The sequence below is a fragment of the Temnothorax americanus genome, unplaced genomic scaffold (genome assembly GCF_048541705.1).
Source record: "Temnothorax americanus isolate GAGA-0224 unplaced genomic scaffold, ASM4854170v1 Scaffold1, whole genome shotgun sequence".
Classification (NCBI taxonomy): domain Eukaryota; kingdom Metazoa; phylum Arthropoda; class Insecta; order Hymenoptera; family Formicidae; genus Temnothorax; species Temnothorax americanus.
The window spans coordinates 2955282-2975473 of NW_027509230.1; the positions used below are offsets into that span (position 1 = coordinate 2955282).

Sequence of the window (20192 nt, forward strand, 5' to 3'; positions counted from 1 at the left end):
TTTCTCAAAAAGTTTCGATTTTTCTGACTTCAGATTAGGGATGTAATTTAATTCCGTATAATATGTAATTTTGTATATTAATGAGGTAGCACCGGTGCTACCGCGGATAAGTGAATCATCGATCAAAGTTTAATCGAAGTCATATCTCTAATAAGCTGCAGGAATCTAGATGTATTTTTTTTTTTGTTATGAATTTATAATATAATTGTTACGCTTTCGGCTTTCCCCACGAGATTTCGTATCGCGTTCGTTCAATTTGACGTCGGGCGATCACACGTGGCGATCTCGTGATTAATTTTATTGGAATTAGCGCGAAGAGAAATCGCAACGCAGCTTCCGAGTTTACGCGGAACCGACGGCGATCGGCCGATGACGCGCGTGCCTAGGTTTCGAGAAAAGTGAGTGGCAATCGCGCGGCACGCTGGAAAGGCCGTAATTGGCCTCCCCGTGCGCCGATCGCGATTAATTGGAAAGATCGGACACGCGGATTTTCGCGGAAATCGCCGAGCCTGAATGAACGCGCCGATAAGGATCGAAGAACCTTACCCACCTTTTCACGTCCTCGGAAAGTACGCCGTCTTGGAATGCGGAAACATTCAGCGGGGCTGTAGGCTAACCAGTTTGACCGACAAGCGTAAACGGACGATCACTAATGATCGCTTCGCGAAAATGGAAAAGCTTGCTCGTTTCTGTATGCTCCGCGACAACACCGTGCAAATGTATTTTGAAATATTTATCATTGACAATAAGCGAGAGAGAGAGAGAAGAGGAGGAGGGATCGTACTAAATTAATTTCAAATTTACAATGTGAGACTTTCGGTATTTAGCCCTGTCGTTCTTATTGTAGTCATATATAATTATAGATCCAATTTATACATATCTATACATGTACGAATAAAAAATGAATACTTAAAAACTTCTCGGTAAATAAAATGATATCAAAATTACGAATACCTTTTTGCAGCTATTAAATGATTTGAGAATGTGTGTGTGTGTGTGTGTGTGTGTGTGAAAAGCTTAAACGCATTACACAATGTGAAGTAATCTCAGTTCTTCACCGATGGAACATAAATAAAAAGAAGATTCACACACAAACGAAGATAAAGATAAATAATTGAATTTCTCTCAAATTGAAGATCACTTTTTCTTAATACAATAAATAAAATACAAAATACTTGATTGTTTGTCAAAGAAATATGTTCTTTGTGTTTAAAAAAAAAACTAAATTTCTTCACAACTTTATGTGCACGTCGTTGATTAATTACCAGTACTTATAATTAGCTATTATTTTATATCTATATATCGATAAAAAAATAACTGATTAATGATAACTTAATCCTTGATTGTGATATTCGTAGAATTATTTATGTAATTAACAATGTCTCGCAAAAATATTCTGCAATTATATCAGTATTGTATTGCACACTGATGCTTTGTTCCAAACTTTTTTAACGACAAATATTTAATTCTTAATTTAAGTCCGAGGAAGAGAAAAAGAAATATAAGACGCGATCTCCGAAAGATTATAAATTATAAATCACATTCCTTCGCAGTTTTTTCAATGCAGTATTTATTATTTCAGTATATTTCAACAACAATATATATATCGGTAGTATATTATATTCTTAGCAACAATATCGGTTTTCTTTTACCTCGGATTATTCAACGACGATTATTTAAGCAGACATAACGGACATATACGGAATTCGGTTTATATCTGAATTACAATAAATATACGAAGCTCGTACAAAATAACCGTTTGATATTCAGTTAAATTGGTGTATCAATCGAATATGCATAAAATACTTTCCGTGCGTGCGATTAAAAATTTAATGATCGGTGCTGTCTTTACTACTCGAGATGCGTAACGCGCGGGCAACGATAAAACGTTCCGATATTTCTTTTTCCAACTAGACTCTGAGTCATTCGTCGCAATTGCCTACGAGACATGATCGCGTTAAAAAGAAATGCGATATAACTGGAGCTTTGGCAAGAGAAAAGGCAGAACGAGTAGTAAAGACCCGCGTGTATTCTCGACGTGTGAATCTCGATAAGACAACGATTGACGCGTTATTGCTTCTTACGATAGCCTTATAAATTATCAACGTTATCCTTTAGTCTTCGAAAAACAAGTATATACATTTACACTAAACTTACGCAATATCCTATACAATATACAATGTCTTTATATATAATTATAAAAAATAAACGCGATGATATTATAAAATGGATACTGTGTGATCCGATTAAATGCGTTTGCTGCTGCTTATCGCTTATACGAATTGTTCGTTAAACATACACGTGTAATAAGTGTAAAACATATATATATTTATATATTTTATATATACAACGCGTATATCATATATATTTTATATATATATATAAAATATATAACATGTATATATATATATATATATATATATATATATATATATATATATATACATATGTATATATGTATTACATTCTTTTTTCCTTACACATCAATCCTGAGATCTAAAAATACAATCTAGCTTATCTTTTCTTTTTTTTTTTCATTATTTGTCTCATTAATACATCGTGCCGAACAACATCTGCCATCTCTCACTATTTTACAAGTAAAAAAATATATACGTTACTCTTTCAAACATGTAACTTTCATAAACATCGAAGAAAGACAGGAAGAATGAAGAAAAACTTCTGTCAAATTCGTTCTCCGTCATAATTTTGTTATGCATGATTCATCGATAGAAACAACGTGGATTAATCACGGGCGCGAGAATAATTATCGCCCGAAAAAGAGATTGTTTAATTATTACAATAATAAATTCTATCATATCGATCTTCCACCACTCAATCTCAAAACAAAATGGCTGATAAGTGCATTCACTTCTTTGGTTGTACGAGTCCTTAATTTTATACATAATTACTCTGACATACATATACATTTCATATAACTGGTAATAAATACTTAGGAAAAAAAGGGGAGACGAGACATCGATGATGAATGAGTTTAAATTTTTATCATAATCCGAAAACGGTAGAGTCGCGCGTTACGAGAACAATTAAACAATTACTATCTCTCTCACGCGAGATCTCCTTATGTGCTTTCAAAAGGCGTAACACTTTATCGTCAAGGCCACAATTATGTCACTATCTAAAAAAAAGATTTACAAAGTGGTGTCTAAGTATATATATATGTATATGATAGGAGCCTAAATTTTAAAAGTCTACACTTTGAAACATTATTGAGAAGAGCAGACGAATAATAAATTTATATTATTATAAACGCCAGTCTACAGTATCACCTTACAGCGTATATGGGCATACAGCTGTTTGTCATTTCTACATGATATAAGATATCGAATTCGGAGATTCTTTATGTGTATCAATGCTGCTTGCGTCAGCAAATAGTGTCCGCAATTTTACACTTTTGACGCATTATTGCGCTATTTTCTATATATATGTACTTTCACACAGCGTAAGTCATTGGTGATTTACTATTCGCATTTGTATAAATTAAACAGTTTGCTTTTCTTAAAAAGAAAAAAAAAGAAGAAGAAACGAGAATTCTATACTTAAACGTATTTCATAAATGCCGTGAAAATCGCTCTTTCCGTAAAGGAATAAAATTCTCGATCTTACGAAATATTAGCTTATCTCGTATCGTCCGAGAAGCACGAAAACGCCGAAAGCGCTCGCTACAAATATCTGTTTTTGGATGAGCAGCAGTTCAATGAAATGGAAAATCGACCTTTTTGACGTTTTTTGCGGGGCACACCCCTCTCGGGTAATTTCGATAAATGCCTGCACGGGGTGCCCTCGTGGTTCGGTCGAATACTTATTTGGTCGATTGTGAGATTACTCTACAATGAATTTCAATGAAGGTTTACAATCACTTTCGAAGGCTGCGGTATTTACTTAATAATCTCATTAAAATACGGAACACGCGCAAAAAGGCACATATACTTTCAAAGCTATCACACGTGTTAGGATGAATTACGTTTACTCTGCGATTAGATCAATTAAGAGAAACTAGGTTAGCACCAGCCTAATTTTGTTAGGATGAGCAAGTACAACTGTCCTTATATTAAAACCTTCGCAAGCTGCGCAATGATAGCTGCAAGAAAAAAAGTCATCTGTGTGTTCCCTCTCGAATATCCGTTCTCTACTTAGAGAATATTTTTAATACGCCTACAAGCATATTTAATTACGATAGAAACTTTTTGTCATCACTGTTCATCGTTCATTATCGCAAATTGATCACAATTGGTGTTATCAAATTTATAGCTCAGCGCTACTTTTAAAGGCAAGTACAGATGTTTGTCATGACAAATTTGCAAGTGAACATAGTTTAAATCATTCATATTATATAAACGTTATCAAAACATCGTAAAAAAGAAATATCACGCGATGTAGTTGCAAAAATCAATTATACATATATAATTGTTATAAATAATGCATATTTTTTGTCCTTGTCATACTTTAAATTCACCTAAGACTTTGCAAAGATTGTGCGATACAACAATTTCTTTTTGATCACGTCTGTATTACCGTTCCTATTGTAATAGCGAATTACGCAATCGTCTATTTGAGATTCTTTTTTTCTTGTATTGTCTTTCATCTTCTTCATTTAGCATAATACCTAATGTTATATACCCTGAAAAGCTTTGTTTTCCAGATCGTCAAAGAGATTCTATACAGTGCTAATGTTAGCATTAGTATCGTCAAAAGTAGGAGAAAATGTCATGAAGTTAAGATTAATATGTTATTATCAAAAAGTTAATTGTCTATATGTTCATATCGTAGAGATGTGGAGGAGCACCTACCACTGAAGGCATCTGGCAGCCGCGTCGCACTAACAGACGAACAGATGGTCCACCGTTACGTATAATCTCAATCGCTTCTGTATGCGTCATATTTTTGGTGTTAATACCGTTTATTTCGATTATTTGATCACCAATCTAAAAATAACGTAATACTTGCATATAATTATGTATTCATAGTTTAAAACGCATTATATTTCCAGCAATATATATATTCGATTTAAATTTATTTAAATTAATTAAACATTATATATATATATATATATATATATATATATATATATATAAATTTAATAGGCCAATACAAGCCTAAGACATGGATTTTCATCTAGGTACTTGGAGCTTGGTATCAGCTTCGTACTGAATTCATAGTTTTTAACAAACGAGCCAATCAATATTATTCAAACGGAAATAAGTACGTCAAAATTTTACTCACTCTAAGCCGATTATCGATAGATGCCGGGCCGTTCTCCGCGATTTGCAAGACAAATAACGGCATGTTTTGAAATTCACGGCCACCACGTATGCTGAAGCCAAAACCTCGGGTACCCCGAGTTAACTCTACAGCATGGTACTGGCCCCCATCTCCATCTCCCGTAGGCTCGTCCTGAACAGAAAAATTCAACACTTTAATCGCTCCATGATCAATATGGACGTATAAAGAATAAAATAAAAAAAGACATTCTTCACAATATACCGCTAAGTTAAAAAATTTGTCGAGGCAAGCCTATACCTTTTGAGAAAGAGATGTATTGCTACAGCAATCGTCCAACGGATATCCAATCGTCAATGTGACAGAATAACCCGAATCTTTAATTAAATTGACGATATCCTTGTGGCAAACGTTCGTGATATCTATATGATTGACAGCGAGAATGTGGTCTCCGACGTTTAATCTTCCGCATCTTTCAGCGGGCGAGCCTTCGATTATTCTGCCGATCGTGGAGCCGGCTTTGTTGACAGACGAGATTATTACGAAACCGAATCCCTCGTTTTCCATTCGAGTGACAGTAACGTCATACGGATATTGAAGATTCATTTGTCGGCCGTAAGACGACTGAAGGTTCTCTTGAAGATGCTCCTGCGTGTTGATCCGACGTCGTATTCCCAGAGTTACTCGGCCGTTTTGCGCTGCCGCTATCATTAGTTGCACTACATGATGATGAGAAGAGTTCATGACGCTCTCTCCGTCGACAGACATGATCAGATCGCCGGTGCTGAGTCTATTGTCAAGATCGGCCGCTCCACCGGGAACAATATGACCGACCGAAACCTGCTAACCGTAATATTTTTAACATTTCCATTTTTATTAGCTGCGATGACTACACTTTTTGTAACATATGAAAGTATTAACATCGTTAATACAGATCATCAACACCAACCTGAGATCCTTCTTCCGTACCACCAACTATTCTAAATCCAAATCCAGTGTCTTGTCTGACTAAAGTCACTAAAGTTTCTATCCATTCTATGTCGGGCACCATTGGACACACCAATTCGTTCGTGTATTGAGGATATCTTAAATTAATACCACAAATAAAATGATTTCGTCGGTATTTCTTCAAATTTCTGTGTACATAAACATGTTTAATAATTTTTAAGCACACCTTTTATGTAATAGTTACAAGTATTAATTTGGGATCTTTGAAAGATGAAAACAATTACGATTTAAATAAATTCTCTAAAATCTTAACTTTTGATGGATCGACGATATACGTACCGAGATATGGAACTGGAATGTGGCTGTTCGTGCTCGAAACTGGTGGTCTCTTTCCGCTTATCCCAGATCTCGCCGGTGTCAACATTCTGCTCCTGCCCAATGGAATACATATTGTAGTCGTCATTGTACTGGGAATGCGATTGAACTGGATAGACATCCTTGTAGTAGTCGGAGTGCAAATATCCATTCTGCTTGAGCATATTATTATGATGAGAGATGTCGATGGAATACAAGTCGTTACTGATATTCAACTTGTCGTTTGCCACCCAGTCACGCTTAGGAACGTTCCTAATGGAATCGTCGTCGAGATTCATCACCGCAAAATTGTCCGACAGATCGGCCGTGATGTTAGCTTTATACGGATCCGAGTAGTACATCCCATGCGAATAGTCGGCGTACTTATAATGGTTATCCAGCGGATTCAATTCATTTTCGCCCTGCACCTCGCTCCAGTTCGATCTGCTCGCGCTAGTCGGCGATTTGGAACGATTTCTGGTGTCGATCAATGGTGTTTTCGGTCTGCTAGGTATTACCGTCTTCGACTGGGTGCTGTAGATATCCGCGGTGGGCGTTTTGCTTCTGAAAAAATCCTGCGCAGTCTTCTCCTTTTTCTCCTTCGACTTTGTCGTCGTTCGCTGAACGCGTATCAACGCTTCCTCGTTACGCGGGCAGTCCTTCAATACTTGCACTACCTCTGAGTGACACATGTTCCTGACGTTGATGTCGTTTATGTTGACCAGAATATCGCCCTCCATCAAGTTTTTACAACGCTGACGATCCAGAATCTTTTTGACCTTCTGGCCGTGTGCAGAGTCCGCTATCGTAAACCCAAACCCCATGGCTCCTTTTACGATGGCGATGCTGAGAAACTCTGGCTTGGAAGACACCGACGAGTCCTTACAATCGTTCAAATCGCTACTTTCCGACAGCAGAATATCCGTGCTGCTCGGTCTCTTTACCGTGTTGATTTTGTCCGAAATACAGAGATCGGGCATCGAATTGACAGACGTCGTGGCGAGATTCTCGCCATTCTGGAGACTGTGCACCGGCAAGAATGTGGAGTCCAAAAAATTGAAACGTCCGTTGTCTTGAAGAGACGAGTTTAAATCCATGTACATCGCAGGATCTTCTGTCGAAAAGATTCGCGGATAAGTCTACAATTCTAATCCTCCGATATGAAAATATCAATACGCGTTAACTATCCCCAACGCTTGCTTTACCTGGCGCGTTGACAGCGATCGTGGTCACAACTTCTGTATTAGGATCATTGGGATCGAAAGGCAACGTGTAACCTCGACACACTTCCAAGGTTACCGTATCGCCGCTACCAATTGACTTGAATACATTCACCATTTCATTATGCGTGAATCCAAGCACACAGGTGTCATTAACGTATACTAACACGTCCCCTGAAAAAAAGTTACAATTATGCGAACAGATGCGGAAGCGGAAGTGAGTCACGCGCCTGAGAATCAGCGGTATCTGGAAATTACCGGTTTGTAGCTTCCCATCCAGCCACGCTGGACCATTTGGCACGACGCTTTTGATTTGGAGGAATTCTTCCACGGCATCGTCCCCGCCGACAATGGTGAATCCCAGGCCACGCGAACTCTTTAATAAGGTAGTCCGTATCCTGTGACCCTTCAGCTTGTCGGGATTTCTAGTAAAGTTGGGACTCTTCCTCTCGAGCAAGTTCTGCTGCGCTCTTTTCGCTTGCAACACTGGATTTTCATATTGAGTTCTACGATTCACGTGATCGATGAAATACGTGCCGTAAAGGGTGTCGTCAATTTTCTCCCAACCGTAGGGCAATTCATCGTCGAGGCATTCCTCCAGCGATCTCTTTTGAAATTTCGACAGACGAGGGTCCAGCCAGTGAGATGTGCCGGTATTGTGGCTATAACATGATTTACTAATATCACTTTTTACGTGTCAAGAAATAAGATTAATTAAGAACTAGGATTATATTTGTACAAAAGTGCTATTTTATATATATATATCGAATGTTACTAGATTTCTCACATTCTCACGCATTGTATTCTCGTAAGTTATTTTCGTTGTCTACCTGTTAATATTCTCTTTAATTGCTAATTTGACATTATTACTACTTATTCTTTACATCTCTATGTTTATATATCAATATGTATAAACGTCTTTACACATTTTTAGCGTCAGTCACATATCCGTGCATATAAATCATCATTATTATTATTATTATTATCTTATTATTTTAATTTTTATCAAAGATCTCTAGGCTCTCGTAAGCAACGTTATTGCTGTCTCACCTTTTGAAGTGCATCTCTCCGCTATATACTTTTGCTTCCATGTATATATCATTTGCACTTCGATAAGGTTATTATTAATAAAATTGTTACAACAATATATATTGCGATCAATGCAAAATAGCCGGCTCTATCACTCACTGATTTCAAGAATTTAAAAAAATAGCCACAAATTTATTATTTTATCGCATGTGTCGCATACATACTCTATGAAATAAACTTCTCCCGTGTCCGTGTACGCCTTCTCCCAGTTAGGTGGTAACGGACCTAACTGATCCTCCGTGGCTGGAGTGCGGTTCCGAGCGGTTTGTTCCTGGTCCGAGGTTCCCGTACTCTGCTCCGATCCCGTATTGTACAGATACGTTGGCGGAATCCTTCTCCTTCGGATTCCATCGTTTCCGCCGATCGTCAATATCTCCTTGTCTAGACTCTCTCCTTCAAGCAGACGGGATACGCGCGTTAAGAAACTTTCGCTGTTACATTACGTCGGTATATCCGAGAGCAACAAACAATTACCGTCGTTGGGATTGTCGATGGACGCCGCGTCGTCCGTTTTCGCAGCCATCTTAAAAGCCTCGCGTTCGTCTCAAAATCCTGTCAAGAAGAACGCAACTGTCACGAAATGTTAAATGCCACAAATTATGTGTGTGGGTGTAATTTATAAATACTAACTTAATATAAACGTAGCTATGGATAATAGCTTGTAAATTATAGCTTAAACTATATAACTAAAAATAAAATATAAAACTATATAGACAACCATAAATTAAGTATAAAACTGCAAAACTTAAACTAAACAGAATTATAAATAAAGTTTGATACGTGTAACGGGAAGCTAAATTAATAATTCCCTCGTGGAATTTACCTCGGAAATTTAAGTACGTGAAAAAAAAAAGAGAAAAACTCGTGCCTTGATATATCAAACACGTTTTTCAACCTCGTAATTAAAGCAATTTGCCGGGATATCGAGATCGCTATTTCGAGGAAGGAGAGCGTCGATCGAATACACATACGCGCACACACATACACGCACATTTGCTACGTTCTATCGCATGCAAACGAAATATACGCACAGAATGAGCGTCCGGACCGTCGCGTACTTAATTAAGAAGACTCGTCCCTAGAGACGCGTCACGTATCACGTTGCACGCGCGTCACGGACGGTGGTCCTCTCTTCCACCTCGACGACGCCGCGCCGGGGTAGCTCGCCGGTTCCGATCTTCCGATAGCATTTCGAAAAAGAAAAAAAAAAAAAGAAACGGCGCGCACGAGCGCGTGGAGGAAAGCGGGGAAAGTAGAACGGTCTTAATCCAGTCTTTAAATCTCTATAAAACCGTTACGGTGTCCCCATAATCGTTTCTGCAATCGCACCTTCGATAAAGCGTGTCTCATTGAGCCGCACTGAAAACGAGATCGACGTTTAGCGTGTAGTCCCCCAGGTTCCGGAGCGGAAGGGAGGCGAGGAAAGAAAAAAGGAAGAAGAAGAAAAGGAGGCGGAAGGCGCGGCCGAGAGACGAAACGCATCTCCGATCCGCGCAAATTCGAGCGGACTCACGTGCTCGCGTATGGTCTCGGGGCCCCAACTTATTCACGCCGCGCTGCGCCGTGCGCCGCGCCGCACGCGTGTTTCCGACGGACAGGTGTCCGCGGGACGCAATTACATAAAGCGAGGCAAAGGAACGCCAGCGCGCGGGCGGGAGGGAGGGAGAGGGAGAGAGAAAAAGAAAAATACGCACGCGGGGAGTGAGCGGACGGGCGGGGGGACCGTACGAACGTGAATGCATTCTTACGAATGCATTCACCCGTGCGCGGCGCGGTGTGGCGAGGCGAGGCGAGGCGAGGAGCGCGAGCGCGAATGTGCCGCTCGCGTATGACGCGCCTGACGCGCGGCGGCCGGCGATCATTAGGTCCATTCGTTTAGAGAGGCGCTCTCCCGCACTTTCTACGCCTCGAAGTGAGACGAGGGAAAAGGAGGAGGGCAATGACGATCGGTAGTGTGGCGCACTCCGACTCTAGCTGCTCGTTTCGAAAGGGGGGGGGAGGAGAAAAGAGCGTACTTTTCGCGCGACACCACGCTCACCCGCTACGTAACGTAAATATTGGTGCGCCGCCCGGGGGGCGGGAGGAGGGGGTGGCGACTCCCTCGTCGTTTTCTCCTCTCGCTCTCTCGCCGTCTCTCCTTCTCTCATCCCGCACGGTACTCCCGCATCGACGTGGCCAGGCCGCCAGGCCAGGCCACATGCACCCGCGCGGTGCAACAATGGCACGCGATATCGCGGGGTTCTACCCAGTTCTACCTTCTACCCTACCTCCCGCGACCTGCGTTCGAGATCTGCTCGATGCTCGATCGCGCACGTTAGCTTAGCCACGAAGTGAAGCGTGCGTTCTCGAGGCGACGAGCCAAGCGGAAAAATATCGAGAGAGAGAGAGAAAGAGAGACGGCTCGTTATTTATCGCGGGAAGAGAAAGAGAGAAAAAGAAACCGAGAGGAAAAAGTATAAACATATATACACATATGTTTGCGGGCGTGTGTATGTCCGGCGAACGTTTTTCTTCCGTTTTTCTTCCAATAGCAGCGATAAAGGCGAGAGCGGCAACGGCGACACAACACACTCTCGGGGGATTACTCACGCTGCGTTTCCCGCACGATGACGCGTTCAGCAGCACGCGTAACCGTCATGGTTCCAGGCGGTGGCCGGTGGTGCGGCCCAAGTGATAATCCGTTATCGTCGGCACTGAATCACTCGCGGATCGCGGAAACGATCATATCGCACCGCGTCGCGTACGGACGATAACGCGCTCGCGCGTCGTGTGACTCGCGTGAGGCGAGACAGTGAGGTGAGGAGACGGAGAACGTTAACGTACACATACACACGCTCGCGCGCCAACGTCGACGACCCGGGACTACGTCACACGGCGCACCACCACTCGCCGTCTCGTATGTATGTACGTACATGTACGATGTACGTGCGTACGAGACATTTAACCGACCGCCGTACCACTGTTGCCGTTGCCACCACCGCCGCCGCTGGCCGCCGCACGCACATCTTGCGCCTGCGTCGTGCGCGCGCCGCGAGTCACGTGATCGCACGATTGCGGGAACTTTGAAACTCGGGTAGAACAGCGAGTCACGAGAAAGTCAAAATAATGTCGATATAACGACAAAAAGACGATTTTTAGGTCATTTAACCACAATTTTTCCATCCATTTTGACTTTCTGTTCTACCTGGGAAGAGGCTTCGTCTTCTTGGGGGTTCTTCCCTGGCAGGAAGGAGAGATCTGATTCTAAGAGGGGGAGTACAAACAATGTTGAGATGCTAAAGTTGTAAATGTTCGAAACAAAAGGGGAAATAAACTCGGTTATATTAGTTTCTGCGAAAACTTTTCAAAATTCCTGTAATCGAAACGGCACGTTTACGTGCGCAACGTCCGTGAATATGACTTGGTTCGAAAGAAGCAAGCATACGACATCCTCCGTTAATCCGGTAGACCTCTTTTGTAACTTATAATAACAAGTCGATATCGTTTTATCGTTGTCGTACAGCTTTCTTATCATATATTGTGCACAACGACAATATCATTAAGAATTAATGGTAACAGAATAGGATTGTCGGCAGCTGGGTGAATTATTACTTCAAAGTTGCAACTTGCACAGGCCATTAAACAAATACTAAATATTTTTTAATTATGTTATTCAAATTAAGTACCTTCGCTGGTACGGACAATTTAAAAAATTAAAAGAGTCAAATAATTACAACAAAATCATAGCTCTGGACTTCTAAACAATTATATCGCATTAAAAAGTATAATATCTACGCGAAAGTAACTCTAATCAATGTAAAAAGATAATTACTCGTGTTCGAAATAGCAGAAAAATTCGCGTTAATTTGCGCGAAGGAAAGCAAGAACTGATTTACAAGCAAGAATAGGCACGAACGTTTCTCTGTCGCGTGTTCGAATATATAAATATCCCCAGATTGAATAAAATACAAAATTCACGATTGAAAAATAATCCTCGCGAATAACCGTTCCAGCGTTAAAGCTCTACAAAATTGTAGTCGTCGAGGATCCTGTAGCGGTCCTGTCGGTAGTGCGCTAGGTCGTCCTGGAAGCGCGTACTGCTGTCGTTGTGGAGTTTCGTCAGCACGGGCGGCAGCGGCGTGACCCCCGCGACGTTCGCCAGGTCGTCGTAATAGCGACCTTGCTCGGGGCCCATCATGTGAAAGTGTCTCTTCTGCAGACCTCTCTCAGCGCGTTTCGCCACCTCCTCCGCCTCGGATCGCAGCATATCCGCTCGCGCGGGAAACTGCCTCTCGCCGTGCCAGTGTCGTAGGACGAATCGCACCTTGAAATTGCAAGTAATCGTATTGCCATTATCAGATGATGGCACGCCGCGCCGGCCGGCCGACCGGCCGGCCCGGTCGACGCCGCGGATGCGCGACGGTGACTTTCTAGCATTTTTTCCCCCGTCGCGCGCGACCGCGTTCCTTTCAGCCGCGCTCGGAGACAATCTCATCCGCTCCGGATGCCCCACGGGCTTGGAATGTCGCGTGTCTAAAGTGAATTGCGCGCGGCCTATGTACGTCTGACGTACTCTCCAAGTATCAATTTGAAACTTAGAGCGCGATGTATGGCCTAAAGTACGAGACACTGTTTAAAAGTGAATTTGTCAAAATGGAGAGACGTAGGTATCGTAATATTTTGAGTTCTAAATTTTAGGGAGATGATTAGCGAGAAAAAGATTTATACCTGCAAATCGAACATGCTAAAGGCGCAGACGTAGTACGGAAGACCAATTAGTGCCAGAGTAGGGTTCTCTATGGACACCAGATGCTTCCAAAGGGGCGTGACCATGTTGGAGTCCACTCGAACCCCACAGGATTCGGCGAGAAAGGGAAAGTTGTACTTGTAGCCTTTTAAGGAAAGAGATTCAAAGGATGTTATTTTAATTGTTAGACCGAGACAATGTCCCATAGCAATTGTACCGTATAAAGAAGGGAGAGAATCTACCTGTACAATAGAAGACGACATCGACCCGCTCCTTCGTTTCGTCCGCAAAAACCGCCTCGCGTTCCTTCAATTCCACTACGTCAGCTTTCTAAAACAAAAACCGTCATCCGCCGCTAAGAAGTACCTCCGCGTGTGATTTTACTCTATTTTCTTTCTGGGCTTACGCTTTTACCTGCGCGACATTCTCGGGGAACGCGGTGGCAATGGTCTCGGTCAGGTGATGACTCAGAATCACGCGATTCGCATTCTTGGATATTTCCAACGCCAAATCCATACCTATCGGAGAACAGAAACGCGCTGCGTTTTAATCGCGAATAACTTTGCCTGAGAACTTTTCATTCTGATTGTTCGCGCCTTCAAAACTATAGGTGTCCACAAACGTTTGTTTAGCAACGAAACGTTAATAGAATTAAAAGCCGTGAAAAGAAAACATTAATTAACGCGAAACGTTAATAACTGGCACAAATCGTTCGAATCGCGATAAGAAAATGTCTCGTTTAAGAAATAATTAAGCGAGCGATATAACGTCGTATGTACCGGAAGGACCAGCTCCCAAGACGACGACGTTCTTGCCATCGAAGACCTCGGGTACCCTGTAATCGTGGCTGTGTATCTGCTTGCCCGTGAAGATGTCCTGGCCGGGTATACTCGGGGTCCTGGGCTCGAAATAATGACCGTTGCACACCATGACCGCGTCGAACGGCTCGATCGCGACTACGTCCCCCTGCAAGTCCCTGACCTTGACCGACCACTTCCGGTCCCCCGCAACCGGCTTCACCAGCTCTACATTGTGCAGCAGCTGGAATGTTTACGCCATGACAAGCTTATACCATTAGAATCCAGTTATTATTATTTATCAGTTAATTATTTATCACAGTACTAATATTATAATAAAATTAATATGATAATATAATTATTATTATGTGTCTCATATTACAATTTAAATTAATAATATAATTAATATAGTATTATAATATTATAACTAACAATAAAATAGTACCTAATAGTGCTTGTGAATTCATGTTTAACAAATTGGATGAAATGTAGTGATATTTAATGCACAATTTTACGTACAATTCTATGCACTCACCCGAATGTAAGGACGTAACGCAAAGTGATCGCAGTACGCATTCAGGAAATCCAATATCTCCGTGCGCGACAGGTAGCTCTCGGGTCCCTCCGGTATCGGAAAATCCGGATAGCCCATTACCTCTTTCGGTAAATTAGTTCTAGAATAATTAGGCAGTACATTTTCGTCAACGGCATCGAATAATTTGCAATAATACACGGACAAAATTCATCGAGTATTCATTTCATACCGTTCTACGAAAATACTTATGGAAAATTTCAAGAGTAACGATGCGACATATAGGAGTAAAATTGATATATGAAATTAAAAATTAGACCGTTAACTTTTATTATTAAACGTATTCTCTGTGCAGGATTACCGAGAGAACGAAAATTGCCCGCAAGAGGAATACGCGGCCGTACCTGAGGCTTTTGTACATGCTAGTGTGAATCGGTAAACCGTATCTATCGGAACCAGTTTCCTCCCGGTAGACCCAGGTCCCGCCGATTTGATCTGTTTTTTCGTAGCACACCACCTGATCGCCGTAAGTACCGGAAACGCAGTGCCGGAGTGCAGCGAGTCCCGCAGCTCCGGCGCCGATCACGGCGATTTTCATGATTGCGCGCTTGTTAGCTTTTTAAGCATCGCAGAACACGTGGAATCCTCGTTGGCACTTTCAGCGAAAGTGCTAGATCGGCAACCTGTTTCAATAGTTAATGAAGCACGATCGTGGTACATTCATTTAATAAATAGATATCCTATGCACCTATCGCGCTCGCTTTCGTCATTCTTCTACCGATATGCAGAAGCAATTTTTCTCTGATAAGAGTTGGAGGAATAATTGAGCCTGTGTCAGAAGCGAAAATAATCAACTCTATAAAATAAAAAGCAGAGAAATTCGATCAAAATTATAAATCAACCATGCGCTCTGATATTAAAAGTAAAAAATTTACAAAAAGTGGAGTTGATCAGTTTGGTTTCTGATAAATTCAATTAATATTCATTTTTATTTTTACCGAAAGAAAGATAAATTAAACTCATAAGCTGAGACTGGATAAACTCCGCTGTGACACATGTATCGCTCTGGTCTCGAGAATAATAAATAGTGATAAAGAATAATGATAAAAGTTATCTATTTGCTTACATTTAAATAATAATGTGCGAGAAACTGTTATTTTATATTTATTTTAAGTCAATCATTCCAAATAAATAAAATAGGCAAATGATCCGAACTTGTTATTAGTTGTGTATAATTTGAAAAAAATTTATAAAAATGTTGAACGTTTGACCTGTTCATCCAACAAAATTGCTGTACCTACTACTCCTACGAAGTTTATTAGCGATGCAACAAATTCCAACTTGCGTTTATATTTTACAACTTTAATGACGATTTACCGTTGTAATTGCCGTTGCTCATGATTTGCTCACGATCTTATTATTATAGATCGAAACGTTTGACACATCTTTGTTTATCTTTATTTAAGTTAAAACACATAACTAAAGAGAGCACACTAATAACTAGCTCGATTCGTTAGCTCATTTGATTCCCTCGATTTTTAATCTATTGAATCTTCAATCATTTTTATCGTAATATTATTATTAATTGGTCGAAACGTTGGTACAACTGACGAGTCGTTCTATAAATAATTAAGATTACATTTATACAGGGTGTCTGGTAACCATGTCACCTCCCGTAAGCTAGTAAAACGGATTAAACTGAACAAAAGTCCCGTTTTGCGATTTTCTTAATAATTAATGAGAAATTAATAAAGATCCGCAAACGGACGTGCATCCGCGCGATCCGTGTGTGCAACTTTTCCTGTCGAAATCGGTCGCGACAGTACGGGTGAACCGGCTAGACTTGTGAAAGGTGCAACACAGGTCCAATCGAAAGTCGAACCCTCGTTCTTTTTTCCGTACACTTTTATCACATATTAAGAAAAATCACATTCATATATTCTTTTTCTCCATTTAAATTTAGATATCACGTTTGAAACTTTTCAGATCTAATCGGTCGAATTTCGAAGATATGCGAGTCAATCTTCTGAAAATACGACTAACTTACACGTTGAACGCGCCACATATGCATAAATAGAACGCGCTTAACGAGATTTGATAAGACAAGACAGATCTCTTGTGGCGTGCGTTAATCAAATTCAAGATAAAGTTTTGATAAAGTACAGTCTAGTTACTCACCAACGGAAAAACACAAAGCGCTCGCGCAAAAACGGGATTCAGTGGAGCGCGCGATACATGTGTCACAGCTGAAGCAAAGAGCAAAATGACCGAGTGGAGTATTAAGCGATCATTAAAGAAAGGGGGAAATACAAGGCTGATACCGATAAGTCATGTATCCCGCGTGTTTACCAAAATGAACGCTAAGATTAGACCTTCAACCTCTTTCGCACGTTTCATTGTCCTTGAATGCGACGATTAGCGCAACGTTCGACGTCAGTTAGTTTTAAGTTTTTTTTTTCCTCAAAACTTAATGTGTGCGATATCCATAAAAAGAAAATATCAAGAAGAGGAAACGGCAATCGATCGAAATTATGTGATGTGAAAGAGGTTTACCTTTATATACAGTAAAATATATGTATATATCGATTTTATTATTTAAAATAAAATGTATTATTACAGCTTATTTTAACTATATCTGTCTAATTAAACATAGAGTTAGATATGGTATAATAGTCTATTAGACAAATACGAATGGGGAAACGTTGCACTATGCAACTTCTGTTCTCGACTTTTGTAAGATTGTTTCACTTGACGTTGTTTCTTATATGTTACATGATCATGACGTTCCGTGAAAGACTTAAAAAAGTGGAAGATTGTCCTGTGATATTATCTATGAAAATCTACTCTCTCTCTCTCTCTCTCTCGTCAATGTTTCCTTTCCGATTCCCACTTATTTTTATACAACATGTACAATTGCATCGCCGCTTTTGCGTCTTCCACGGAACTGTGCTCGCCTACTTGTATCTCCCTACCTAACAATTCGTGCGCGAGCTTCTTCAGGCTGGGAGTGTTCCCCTTCGATATCTGACGGAAAGGTTTATATCTCGAAGTATCCCGCCAATATCTTCGCGGGTGCGACAGATACAGAACGTTGAGATCGTGCTTCAACGCGTGGCCCACTAAAATGCGACCCTTCAGGATATCCGCCACCTCCTTCTGCACGACGTTGAAGTTTTCCCCGTTCTGCAAGTGCTCCGGTCGGATGCCGCTGATCGCCGTTCTGTAATCCACGACCTTCTCCCTCGGCTTGACGTATTTGTCGTACAGGCAATCGCCGTGTTTATTTACAATTGATACTCGGGCTATCATACTCTCGGCGCCGTCGCCGATACCGACCATTTCGCAGTCCATGGCGACTTGCTTCGTCAGAGCGTTCTTGTTCTCTTTATTCTTGACGGCATTGTGCTTGCCGCTTTCCTCCCGTGGCTCCTACAATTGGCAGATATGTATCGAGAAATATAATCCACTATTAATAACATTTATATTCAAAACAGTAGTATACATCTATACATTTACCGTATGAAGTGGAGTGGTGTATACTTTTTTAAGCTTTGGATATCTGTTCTCTGAGACGCTTTTTTCTCCGGTGCTTTCTTCTGTCTTTGGGTTGGGAAACAAATTTTTGTAAGTCTCCCAATTGCATCCGGATGCCCTACGTTCGGTGCTTGGAGTGAGCTGCTTTGTCGTTTTGTTCCTCTTCTTCCTGTCCGAACCAGATGATCCATTGTCCATTCTTGGGATAAAAAAAAAAAAAAAAAAAGAAATATTTCTTTCTCATCATTTTCTTCTTTCTCTGATAAGTATTAAGCAATAGTTCATAGCTATCTATTTACAATCTAATCTATCACTTAAATATATCTGATATTTTCATACCTATATAGCTATACAGCTGTCATGTAAATTTTAATAGTTTATAAAGTGATGTATGCACAATTAACAATACATTTCGATTCTTGATTGTTAAAAATTTTTAACGTTTTTTATTACGGCGTGGATAATATTACAAAGTATGACAATTATTTTGTCGATTAAAATTGCACGTACACATTGATGAAACAGAAAATTATTTTATTATATTGTTAGCAGTATTTATTGATAATAACAATACGTTTACTAATTTATTTTAGAGAATCGTAACTTTATTCTCACTCCACCTTTCGAGATAAATATAGCATACATTCCAAATTCCAACGTATGTCGTGAACTCCGAAAACCATAGCAACCATAACCTAACTTTTAGCATTCTAGAAAATACTCGACTACGATTGGTTGATGCGAATATCAATGAATTACTCGTCGCAAATGTCGCAATCGGTATTACAGATTTTCTAACCTTGTACGATAATCTTTATATATTATATATCTTTATCACAATTTTTTTTAACAGTGACGATTTTATACAGTGAAACCTCTATTCAAATTATTGTTATTCCGTAGTCGGCGATGATATGAATCGATTCCTACCTGATTAGCATCCAAATAACGAAACACACGAAGAATATTAAAAATAACATTACACCCGGCAACGCCAAGCCTCGCGGCCGCGTAAGTTACGACGCGTAGCTTATTCGACTTCTGAAATTACTGAACGTTTATTGTCCGAAAGATGAGAAATCTCGTATAATCAGATTGTGAAAAATTTGTACATGACGAATACTTCACACGTGAATCGTACTAATCTATAATAACGTTAGAGTCGATAAAAGTTTTGCTGACTTTACTATCTGTTGATAATTCTCAGCTTTTGCTATTATTGATAAAAATTTAAATTTTCCAAAATTGAATTACATTTTCAATAGGAACCTATATAACTGGAGGGAGAGAGAGAGAGAGAGAGAAAGAGAATCTAAATTTCAATAATTTAAAAAATTTTAAATCTAAGGATCTATATATACTGCGAGTTTGAACTGCTCTGAACTTAAGCTCCTGTCTCTCTATATTTTCCAAGTCTATAATTCTTAGGTGCACATGCACATGCATAGATACATTTTCTGCATTCAGAGGGAATTTAAAATTCAAATAAAGAATTAATTACAAAAAGCAGCTTTAAGAAGAATATTTTGAATTACAAGTAGTCATATCCCTCTGTTCTTTGTAGCTGCGCACTTTCTACCTGAAACGAGATAGGGTATAAGTACAATTAGACATTGGAGAGAGAAAAAGAGAGAAAATTTTTAAAAGTATATAGGTATATGTACAAAGTTTAGCGAGTGAATCTAAAATGTTCTTTGCATCTAGCGTGAAAGATTATAAAAATTTGTTGTAATTAACTATAAAATAAATATGTC

General features: G+C 40.1%; 3 protein-coding genes across 15 annotated transcripts; all 3 read right to left on the bottom strand.

Annotated features, from left to right (window-relative positions):
- Positions 1 to 1550: 1550 nt before the first annotated feature.
- On the bottom strand, positions 1551 to 11711 carry LOC143894038 (membrane-associated guanylate kinase, WW and PDZ domain-containing protein 1). 8 transcript variants are annotated; one of them, XM_077400100.1, is made up of 11 exons: positions 11439 to 11711; positions 9324 to 9401; positions 9014 to 9242; positions 8019 to 8437; positions 7746 to 7934; positions 6526 to 7651; positions 6188 to 6323; positions 5539 to 6081; positions 5242 to 5412; positions 4809 to 4943; positions 1551 to 3845 (listed from the first exon to the last, which is right to left on the bottom strand). In XM_077400100.1, exons 2-11 carry the CDS (start codon positions 9370 to 9372, stop codon positions 3681 to 3683), a joined length of 3162 nt encoding a protein of 1053 aa, XP_077256226.1. In that variant the 5' UTR covers positions 9373 to 9401; positions 11439 to 11711; the 3' UTR covers positions 1551 to 3680. The 8 variants fall into 8 exon arrangements, with proteins under 8 accessions (XP_077256226.1, XP_077256185.1, XP_077256219.1 ...); XM_077400059.1 differs by having other exon boundaries at positions 6526 to 7654; positions 11439 to 11707; XM_077400093.1 differs by having other exon boundaries at positions 5539 to 6078; positions 6526 to 7654; positions 11439 to 11703.
- A 1090-nt stretch (positions 11712 to 12801) lies between these two features.
- LOC143894568 (senecionine N-oxygenase) lies at positions 12802 to 18016 on the bottom strand. 2 transcript variants are annotated; one of them, XM_077400960.1, is made up of 8 exons: positions 17877 to 18016; positions 15309 to 15587; positions 14908 to 15046; positions 14355 to 14616; positions 13990 to 14093; positions 13818 to 13905; positions 13557 to 13720; positions 12802 to 13152 (listed from the first exon to the last, which is right to left on the bottom strand). In XM_077400960.1, the coding sequence occupies exons 2-8, from the start codon at positions 15500 to 15502 to the stop codon at positions 12844 to 12846; spliced, it is 1260 nt and encodes a 419-aa protein (XP_077257086.1). In that variant the 5' UTR covers positions 15503 to 15587; positions 17877 to 18016; the 3' UTR covers positions 12802 to 12843. The 2 variants fall into 2 exon arrangements, with proteins under 2 accessions (XP_077257086.1, XP_077257078.1); XM_077400952.1 differs by lacking the exon at positions 17877 to 18016 and adding an exon at positions 17083 to 17360.
- On the bottom strand, positions 17477 to 19578 carry LOC143895001 (RNA exonuclease 4). Of its 5 annotated transcripts, none has more exons than XM_077401761.1 (3): positions 19369 to 19578; positions 18421 to 18637; positions 17477 to 18333 (listed from the first exon to the last, which is right to left on the bottom strand). In XM_077401761.1, the coding sequence occupies exons 1-3, from the start codon at positions 19416 to 19418 to the stop codon at positions 17770 to 17772; spliced, it is 831 nt and encodes a 276-aa protein (XP_077257887.1). In that variant the 5' UTR covers positions 19419 to 19578; the 3' UTR covers positions 17477 to 17769. The 5 variants fall into 5 exon arrangements, with proteins under 5 accessions (XP_077257887.1, XP_077257902.1, XP_077257911.1 ...); XM_077401776.1 differs by lacking the exon at positions 19369 to 19578 and adding an exon at positions 18778 to 19311 and having other exon boundaries at positions 18421 to 18697; XM_077401785.1 differs by lacking the exon at positions 19369 to 19578 and adding an exon at positions 19082 to 19309.
- Positions 19579 to 20192: the final 614 nt, after the last annotated feature.

Excerpts from the sequence above, each read along its gene's own strand:
- LOC143894038 (XM_077400059.1), bottom strand. The coding sequence starts at position 9,372 with ATGGCTGCGAAAACGGACGACGCGGCGTCCATCGACAATCCCAACGAC. Across the intron at positions 7,935-8,018 it reads GGATGGGAAGCTACAAACCG|GGGACGTGTTAGTATACGTT; the intron begins GTAATTTCCAGA and ends ACTTTTTTTCAG. Across the intron at positions 6,324-6,525 it reads CATTCCAGTTCCATATCTCG|ATATCCTCAATACACGAACG; the intron begins GTACGTATATCG and ends TATTAATTTAAG.
- LOC143894568 (XM_077400960.1), bottom strand. The coding sequence starts at position 15,502 with ATGAAAATCGCCGTGATCGGCGCCGGAGCTGCGGGACTCGCTGCACTC. Across the intron at positions 13,906-13,989 it reads TCCCCGAGAATGTCGCGCAG|AAAGCTGACGTAGTGGAATT; the intron begins GTAAAAGCGTAA and ends TTTTTGTTTTAG. Across the intron at positions 13,153-13,556 it reads TTAGCATGTTCGATTTGCAG|GTGCGATTCGTCCTACGACA; the intron begins GTATAAATCTTT and ends TGCAATTTCAAG.
- LOC143895001 (XM_077401754.1), bottom strand. The coding sequence starts at position 19,147 with ATGCTAAAAGTTAGGTTATGGTTGCTATGGTTTTCGGAGTTCACGACA. Across the intron at positions 18,638-19,058 it reads TGCTATATTTATCTCGAAAG|AATGGACAATGGATCATCTG; the intron begins GTGGAGTGAGAA and ends TTTTATCCCAAG. Across the intron at positions 18,334-18,420 it reads ACACCACTCCACTTCATACG|GAGCCACGGGAGGAAAGCGG; the intron begins GTAAATGTATAG and ends TGCCAATTGTAG.